This window comes from Montipora foliosa, chromosome 2 (assembly GCF_036669935.1).
Source record: "Montipora foliosa isolate CH-2021 chromosome 2, ASM3666993v2, whole genome shotgun sequence".
NCBI classification, from domain to species: domain Eukaryota; kingdom Metazoa; phylum Cnidaria; class Anthozoa; order Scleractinia; family Acroporidae; genus Montipora; species Montipora foliosa.
This window is the reverse complement of record NC_090870.1, coordinates 8,633,496-8,643,495: the sequence shown is the minus strand read 5'-3', so window position 1 is coordinate 8,643,495 and position 10,000 is coordinate 8,633,496. Positions and strand designations below refer to the sequence as shown.

Sequence of the window (10,000 nt, the reverse complement as noted above, 5' to 3'; positions counted from 1 at the left end):
GCCCAGCTAGCCGAACAAAAAGACAGCTGAGAGTGCAGAAAACATTTATCTCAGGTAGTTTTTGAGAAAGTCTTTTGTGCATTCCACGCATCGCGCGAGTAACATCCTCGGAAGAACTGGGCACCATGTCTAAAAATAACCTCTTAGGGATTACCTTGGGTATAAGGCCTATAGAGCGTTTTCACATGACGTCACGGCGGCCATGTTGGTGTTCCAAAACAAAGGAATGGTGGCCATGATGGTGTGTCAAGCTAATCCTCTGGGATTTGAACTCTATTTGTATGCAAATACTTTCTTTTGTTTCAGTAATCCAATATGGCTGCTGGTCATGTGAGTGAAAACGCTCGATGTAGGGGTCCTCGGTAATCTCTTGTTATTTGCAAAATGTAGCTGGATTATGAGGCCATAAAATTTTGACAATAAGCCATTTCCTTAATGAAATTTTCATAGCTCTTTGAGAATTGTTGTAATAGTGAACCGTTGTAGTCGGTTGAGTGTACTTTAGATTGGGTATGCTTATGCATAGAAGGGAAATAACTGGAATATTGTCAGATTAAGCTGCTCGTCAAATGCATGTTTGGACTTATGACGTTCTTATTTTAATGGTTTTGACACCAAGGAAACTGGTATATATTTTTTATTGCCATTTTCAGGGCTGTGCTAAACCCAGTGATTAGTATTACTGTTTTTGGAGAGATTGTAAAGTTTGGAACGCCAAATCTGTCACTCAAGGAAGATTTATTTGGGCTTTATGAGAAATGGACTGCATTGTTGATTTTCATGTTTGTCAAAGTTTAATTTGAGGTAAAAATTCTTGAAGTATATTAATTTTGGTCAACATTGGGCTTTATAGTTTTCGAAGCACTGTATTGTCCCGGGTGCTGCGGGAGAAAAGTGTGGTTTTGACGTACGAAATTGGCAGGCCTGGTCTAATGCCCCGCTATTCCCCGGGTATGGGGGTGCGGGGCTTTCCACTGACTAGTGCATTAGTGTTGGGGATAAACCTCAAGTCAGGCTAAATTGTCCTTACATATTTATGAAATAAGAAACAAACAACATCAACATTTGTTCCAACCAAGAGAAAATGAGGGGACAGAGAGGGAGGCTCAGGGCGTTGGCCGGGATATGTTATGTCCACGAAAGTTATTTTTAGACGAGCGAAAGTCTTTGTTCTAGCGGAAGTCTGTCTTCCGAGACGTCTGCATGCAGTCTTGCCTCGCTCTCAGGTTCTTAGTGAAAAAAAAAAATGATGGCGCACGTGGAATGCTGATGAATATTTATTTTCATTCAAACATCGGACCGAGTTTGGCCTGCATGCGGACGTCTCGGAAGACTTCCGCTCGTTTAAAAATAACTTTCGTGGACATGACACATCCCAAGGGCTGGACCGGGAGCCTCCCTCTCTGTCCCCTCATTTTCTCTTGTTCCAACTCAAGATCTATATTCTTAATTCAGTTTTCGTGTAAACAGCAATGCAATAAATTTTAAAACCACTAACCTTCAAAATAATTTGATTTCCACAATTGTTTCTCCTTTTATATTTTAGCAACACAAAATGTTTTCAGTTCCTCAGAACAATGTTTCCTCCTTGAGATCCTGATTAACGCTGCACACGGTAAATCAGTTTTTGACCAATTTCTCAAGAACGAATTATCACTGGAGAATGAGCCATATACCAAAATGTGGAGAATTTCAAGACATTTCAGAAAATGTAAGTCTCATTGAGCTGTGATAATTACGGCCGAACCGAACGCCGAAAAACTGTTTCCAGATTGTTGGATCCTGAATGCTTATGCTGCAGTGTAGCTCCTTTCAATGCCTGCAGCCTGCAGCGTATAGCTAACTGTTTGAAAGCTGTATCATGTCTGTGTTGCTCCTTTGAATGCTGAATCTTCTCTCCGTGTGTGTTGATCCTTTGAAAGCTGAGTCCTGAATGAGCTGCAGGGAGGAGTTTGCAGCCCTTTTTATAGACCTATTACATAAATGGCGGCCAAAAATGTATTCTTTTGTTTATGTGCTTATTAGAATCACTAGCCTCGCTCTCGAACGACATTACTATTGTATTTTGTCCATGCAAACGAGGCTAGTGACTCTAATTAGCACATAAACAAAAGAAAACGTTTTTGGCCGCCATTTATGCAATCGGTCTATGCAGCTTCTCAGGGATTATGGGGAATTCTATTGTTGACATTTCGATCCTTTGATGTAACCATTTGAAGTTGGATCATATTTCAGTCGAAAAAGTCGAAAGGAGAACCATGAGTGAACTTTTGACCCTCGGTGATCGACTTTATTCTACAACAAAATACGTCCCTCTTCAGGGGCTGGCTCCGAAAGCCCCAAAATTTTGAAATGTTTAGAATAAAGCGATCACAAGGACTAATTTTGAATTTCAGAATTTCTTATCAGGCTTCAAAATTTTAATCATTGAGGAGACATTATGGTCTCACTAACATTGTTAATTGTGATCAACTTATGCAGGCAGCGGTCAGTGTAAAACGCAGACTGCAGACTGCAGACCGGGGGTAAAATGCAGACTGAGGGTAAAATGCAGACTGAGGGTAAAATGCAGACTGCTGACTGCAGACCAAGGGTAAAATGCAGACTGCGGGTAAAATAAAAAATGATGAAAAACGAGTTATAAGGATAAAATAAAAAGTGTTCGTACCCGTTTGTACTTTGACACTAAAACCCCAACACAACACCATCGCTTTTTTGCCCTACCGCATGTTATAAATCCGGATTATCATCGAACATCGAACTTTCGCTAAGTGAGTTGCTTTTTGGCAATGAAATCACCACCCCGGTACTGTCCATTTTGCTGCACTGAACGACACGCATGAGACATAGATAACGTGGATTTTGCAACAATCTAACGTTTCAGTCGGCTTAAGCCAATATCACTGAGATGTAAAAATTTCTTAGTAGGATCCTTTCATTCGCTTTCGTGTACGTTATGTTTTTCTTTTAGTTCAAGAGTTCGTTTGTTTTGCATCTGGAAGATGTTATTTTCAATTACAACTAAATTTCCCATTCGGGAGTTTTTGCTTACCATTTGAACAAACCTAGCACCAACCGGTTTCTGCTTGTAAATGGTAAATGACCGTACTCCCGGTTGTCTTTTTTCGGTGCAACGAAATGCACAAAGAATTTCATGTATTCCGAGCAATTAGGACACGGGGATTTCATTGGTTAAGCTATACGTGATAGCCCCATTGGTTTCATACAGCATTTCTGAAGTCCGGCACTCTGGTGATGGAGTAATTCTATTGGTCGATCTACAAAGTCATGATGTACATCTGTCAGTAACCTCTTATACACATGGGTGACATGCAGCACACACCATTGTAAAGTTTGTCTCCTGCAATTCATAACATTTGTATATTTACTGGTCTATTTCTCTTTGCTATACTGACACAAACCTTTTCATGTAACTCTGAAGGTGATTTCCACTCAGGCTGTTGAAACGTGTCTTCAAAAACCCTTTTTTAAGAGATTCAGCACACCCAGACAATATTACAGAGTATGAACTGTTGTTTGTTCTTGGGCAAGACCCTTCATTCTCAGACTGCTCCCCTCCATTCAGGGAATTACAGAATTAACTGAAGTTTCAACAGACTACTCTTTTCTGTAATCCTGTAACTAATATTCTCTAAACATGAGCATTAATCTGTCTAATAAAAACTAATACTGTTGCTGATCATTATTAACAGATTCCCTTTTCTCCAGCCTCCTCGGCACTTTCATGTACAGAGCTTTGCAGTTGTCTAAGAATAATGTGAATACGCAAGTAAAGAAACTGAGATAATTGAATAAATAAATAAACTCTGAATAATGTAATAATTAATTGATAAACAGATTGATATCCATGCAAAAGTTGAATTAAAATAAGACTGCTTTTCACTTTCTTCCACTTTCACGTTCTTGCTTAAACTTAATGTTTATTTGTATAATAACTATGAACTTAGCACATTAAGCCAACAGAAGCAAAAAGCTTAAACTATACTAACTACTCTAATTTTCTCTTGATAGAGTGTAAAAGACTTCACGCCGAACTACTTTCACTAACCTCTCCTTTAAACTCCTTCCCTTCTTCTGCATGCCTCAACCCTCACAGCCTTGCATCAGATAACGGTCACCTAAATCGCTGCATTTTTTTTTTTTCTGCTTTTGTTTGGCTCCTACCGAGGATAGCACTGTCAGGCGAAGAAAACCAGCCCAAAAAGTCCAAAAGTCAGTCTTGGTACATGTAGAAACTGTCCATATTAGTGATGAAAAGTGAAGGTGTTTGGTCCCATTGAAAGTAATTTTCCTTATCAGAACAGTGTCATTTGTTTTCTAAACAGGACAGTATCTGGTGACATTCGCCTTACCACGCGATACAACAGCCAGGGTAGTAAGCTGGAGGTCATTGTTCACTAAGCAAGGTTAGTCAGAGGGAAAAAAACATATTGTACCAAAAACTACACATAGGAGATTTCTGGGATTACTTTTGAAAGTTTTGCTACTTACAGGGCAAGTCACTTTAAATTTGTCATTATTTGCTTAATTTTCCACAAAATGAAAGTTTCAGAATTATAATTGTTTTTCATGGTGATTGCAGGAACCTTCTGGCTTGTGATTCAGATGGTCTTTCTGATCCATATGTGCGAGCTTATCTGCTTCCTGACAAGTCCCGTAGTGGCCGCAGACGAACTGATGTCAAGAAAAACTTAGCTGTTTTCAGTAGCTCAAATGACCAACTTTTCATTTGGCATCTGTGCTTTAGGTTTGACTGGTTTGTTCCAGAGGACCAGCTGAAAGTGCGGACGCTAGATATCACCGTTTAGAATGATGTTTCATTCTTTTCAAAGAGCAAGACGTCTATGGGCCAGGTATCAGCAGTAATCATGTAAAGTAGGAATTTCCTGTTTGGAAGATAATCTTCTAAATGCTCAAAATTGTCACTCGAAGAAATGTAGGAAAATCTTTAAAGAGAATCAACATTTTGTGGCTTTTAAAAGACATCTATGGGACTGATACATTGCTTCATACCCTGACTAAAGGCTGCTCCAAAGGCTGCTGATTAACAGGCTACCGGGGTGACTACCACTACCACTTCTCTTCCCCTTCCCCCTTAGAGTAATAAAAGGAAGGCAAGATTTAATGTTAACAGATCACATTTCTCCCCTCCCCCCCACTTCCCTGGAGGGACATTTTCAGGACATGGAAAAGGTGGTAAATTAGAAAGGGTGCATAGCGGAGGGTATTCTTATGCCTCAAATGTCAATAAAAGGCTACAGAATCTAAAACTGAAGAGTCTATTTTCCAAAGTTAATTACGAGAGAAACATATTGGCAAGAAAAGGATTTGTACGTATGTTGACTACCATGTTAACAGTGTTATTGTTTGTTAGGTTCTGCTTGACCTTGGTAAGCTGGATTTGTCAAAAGCTGTTGACTGATAAGAATTATTGATGTTTGTAATGAGCTGATGAAGTGCAGGTAAAATTAACAGGAGTTGTAGTGGGGAATCCATTTAATTGAGAAGTGAGCTCTAAAATCTTGATTGGTTCTGGGCTCCTTACCCAGGCTTGTTATTGTGAGAATTTACTTGTAACCTTGTGTTTACTTTGAATGGACTTGCTCCAAGCTACTTGACAACCCTAATCACTCACTACCACCCAACTCGTAAATTGCGCTCATCGAGTTGTTCAACCCTGCAAGTACCACGTGTGAAAACATCCACATATGGTGACCAGGCGTTTTCCTCTGCAGCACCAAAACTTTGGAACTCACTTCCCTACCATATAAAATCAAAGCAGACACTTTCATCGTTCAAGTCATCACTCAAAACATTTTTATTTAAATCAGCATACTCCTGCTAACTAACTAGCTGTATTCTTAATGACATTTCTATTTTTTTACCTCTCATTGTAAGGCGCATTGAGCTCCTCTGTAAATGCGTCTATTAAGAACATTATATTATTATTATTATTATTATTATTACTATTATTATTATTATTATTATTATTATTATTATTATTAATATTAAACTGGGGGCAACAATTTAACAATCATTAATTAAAAACATATCCTTTGGGACAGCATTAACATCCATCTCTTTGCAAACATTTAATGGGAAAACATACTCATCAATTCAAAATTTCATTTTGAAATGATTGGCTAGATTAGCAATCTATTAGTGACAAACCATTTAAATTTAATTAATTTTTTAATTAATATATTAATATATTTATTAATTTAATATTAATCAATTAAAACTGAACTGCTTGTACCTAGTAGCCAAAAAAAATTGGGCCCTATCAACTTCTGAAGTGTGGTCATTTTTGTAACAATTTTTGGGTACATGTTGCATGATGAGAAAAAGGATGATGAATGAGAACTGAAAAAATCAATGTGTGGATTTAAAAGGCGAGAGCAGTGGATCACCAAGGAAGCAACAGTTTACAGTAGCACATTATAATTGAAGAAATAAATAATCTGAAAAATATAAATCTGTGATCAAGATTTGAGAGAAAATGATATTAGCAGTCCAGACCAATGAATAAATTATCACATTTGAGCATCAATAGTTTTTAACTATCACATCTTTTTAAGGTAATTTTTAACTGATTGTTAAGTTGCACACCAGACAAAACTCTTTTGTTCCACATTATGTTTTCCTTTAAATTTATTTTGTGTGCGGGCTGTAGTGCCTGCTATGTCGGCGAAACTACCCGGCATTTTTCCACGCGCGTACGTGAGCACACTTTCAGTGATAGGACCTCGCACTTCTTCAAACATCTACAGAATTCTGAGCATTGCCGCACTTTGTGCTCTAATGATTGTTTTAGCATCCTAGATCACGCTTCTACCACCTTCAAACTTAAGATAAAAGAAGCCATTCAAATTCAGTGGGAGAAACCTACACTTAATCATCAACTTTCATGTTAATTTAAAACTTTCTTTGTAATCTTTTACATTGTCATGTTTCCTTACAGCTAATTAGCATTTTGGTTCACACTATATATTCAACTCTGTACTTTGTAATTTAAACTGAAGATGACAGAAGTTTCTGTCGAAACATGTTTTTAAGTTTAAAAAGTGTTGTGTTGTTTCTTAAAATATCGTTATCCCTGCTACTATCCAGACCTATTTTCATTCACTTCCTTTATCTTGCCAAACTTGTTTTCAAAAGCTCACTTTCAGTTAGCTCTGATGTTTAAATTTGATTTAGACTAATCCAACGCAGTCATTCCTATATTTTCATTCTTTGGTACACATGCCGTAAGTATTTATAAGTAAAAAGTATTTTTTTGTTCGTAAATTATAAACTGAGTTGGGAGTTCTACATAATACAAGAAATGACCAGCCTTCAAGCAAAACATGTGATGCATAATAGTTTTTAATACTAATTTATACAGCAAGAAGGTTATTTTTTACCAGAGGACGCATCTGTTCAGAAGGACAAATATGCTTTGTCACTGTTAGCTATCCAGATGAACTTGGGCAAACATTTGTAGTTTGTCTGGTCATAATGACATGCATGACGCATCATGCATCTAGGCAAACTATCCTTCAAAATGCTTCTTGGAAGACACACTATGAGAGATAGTTTTGTCTAGATGCATAATATGTCTTGCGCCCGCCCTTATACTAGAGACACGAACTACAAGTGTTTGCCCAAGTTCGTCTAGAGAGACCATGCGTCTACTATGAATATGGCCGTTGACTTGCTTCAAAATTGATCTTAATCCACTTTTCTGTTGTCGCTCTCAAAGAATCGATCACCACCTTTGGTTTATCACTCTTGACAACAGCGCTACCAGAGACAATCATGTTGGTGCCAGACTGAAATATAAATCAGATGTTAACAAGGCAGACCTCAAATGAGTCCATAGTTAAGCACAATAAAAACAAGGTGGAAAAGAGAACGATGGGATAAGGTTAATTTGTTAATACAGTCAAACCTCCCTTAAGCTCCACCCAAAATGTCAAGCCTAGGTGGTCGCTTACGGGAGGTGGTCGTTTTCGAGAGTTCAGACCACACTGGTTCAAATTTTTGCCTCATTAGCATATGGTGATAACAGAGAATTACGCCATGTTTCAAACGGATTATTCAAGTGAAAAGTCAATTTCGAGAAGAATATGGTACTTTCCACTGAAAAATTTCCTCTCGTTCTACTTTGGAATAAGATAATGGTATAACATTTTATTATCCAGTGTCTACTCTATCATCTATCAAGTGGTTGCTTACAGGAGGTCAAAAACAAAAGAACATTTCAAACTTGTAACCCTAAAAGTGGTCGCGGTCGTTTACGTACGAGAGCTGGTCGCTTAAAAGAAGTTCCAAATATAGTGATTTGACTCGGAAACTTGGTATTTTGGAAAACTGGTTGCTGAGGAGATGTGGTGACTCGCAACCAGAGGTTTAACTGTACCAATGTTACAGGTAGCAAGTTAACAGGTGAAGAGGGCCAAGTTGTTCAAAGCTTCATTAAGCTAACCCAGGATTAGCGACAATTTTGAATTTTTCAGTTTTGCAACTTTTTGGCGAGGTTTTCTGAATATCGTTTGTCCTTCAATTTTGAGTTTGAACAATCTCTGACAACAAGACATAAGCAGTGAAAAACATTTTTATACATCAAGTTAACCTGCTTTTGAACAACTTGGCCCTGGTTCACCATTGCTGAATGATCTACACAACACAGGATAGTTGAAAGCTCAGATGAATTTTTATGCATAATGCATTCCCTTTTCACTATTGCTTGCTTTATTAAACAGGGTTGTGAAAATTGGGATACCAAAGCAACTACTGATGTTTGTGATGAATTCAGCAACTTGTGATGATTGTGGGCTTGTAAAAAAAAAATCAGATCACTTCAATCCACGCTGACTGACTTAGATTTCACTGTTTGATATTCTACAATGTCAACAGAAGGTATGGTAAGACATGATAAGACAAAGTCTGCATCGGGCCACACAGCCAGGGCTTATCCTGGTTTTTGTGGCATGGAGTGACTAGGAGTATTTTTACTCCCCCCTGGATGGGATGCTAGTCCACTGGAGAGTCACTACCCCCCTGGCCAGCTTGGCCAACATTAAATTTGCCAGTACCCATTTATAAACCTGGATGGACGGAGGCTCTGTGAAAGTAAAGTGTCTTGCCCAAGAATAAATTGTAATGACCCAGGACAACATGGATCACTTGATCCAGAGTCCACGTGCTGACTACAAGGCCATTGTGCTACCACAGAGTTGTATCATAAACTTACCTGAGCAGCTGCCTCAATAGTTGGGATTCCCACTCCTCCATCTACTTCAATATCCAAAACTTGGTACTTCTTGCGTAGAAATTTAACCTACATGTAGTTAGTAAATGCATTGATTCAAAATGAATTGAATTTCTCAAGTAGTCTTTACTCAGTACAAAGCAGTCCGAGGAAAAACAACTTGTCATTTGCTTTGAGTGACCCATAGACCCTTTTCATAAATGGCTGCCAACTTAAAATTCTCTTGTATAGAGTGCGTTCATTGTCACGCAATAAAAAATGAAATCAAAAACCATTAAGTGGATAAAATCAAGAAGTTGTGATATTATAGACGATAAATAAAGAAGTTTAAGGTGTGTTCGTTAGAGATATTTGTCGAAATGTTCCACGTAAAATTATAGAGACTAGTATGGAGCCCCCGTGTTGGAGGACCTCCTTTGTTCTCCAATAGGGCAGCCAGAAAATAGAGTAAACATATGGAACTTACTTTGGCTATCTAGTCCACTGATTATCTGAACTGAACCAAAAAACATTTACACAAGCACTTTTCCTAATACTTTACCTCCTAAAATGGCTAAAACTCGCGAGAAACGTGATCTCGGCTTTATGTTGGGCAAGACCATAACTATAAGTAGTGACTTATTGAAGCATTTGATTAAAAAGTTTAGCGATAAAAAATTTTGATTTAAAAACATTTTAAAAAAGTTTGACGACGTTTCGACGTTTACATAACGTCATTCTCAAGTC

The 10,000-nt window shown here is 38.0% G+C and overlaps 1 protein-coding gene across 1 annotated transcript in view; it reads right to left on the bottom strand.

Moving 5' to 3' along the window:
* Positions 1-5,810: 5,810 nt before the first annotated feature.
* LOC137992331 (ribulose-phosphate 3-epimerase-like) overlaps positions 5,811-10,000 on the bottom strand; it is a 7,866-nt gene continuing 3,676 nt past the window's right edge. The window contains exons 7-8 of the mRNA XM_068837610.1: positions 9,257-9,343; positions 5,811-7,832 (exon numbers count right to left, since the gene is read on the bottom strand). Of these exons, the coding sequence (XP_068693711.1) occupies positions 7,695-7,832; positions 9,257-9,343 (225 nt within the window). The 3' untranslated portion in view covers positions 5,811-7,694. The remainder of the gene's footprint in view (positions 7,833-9,256; positions 9,344-10,000) is intronic.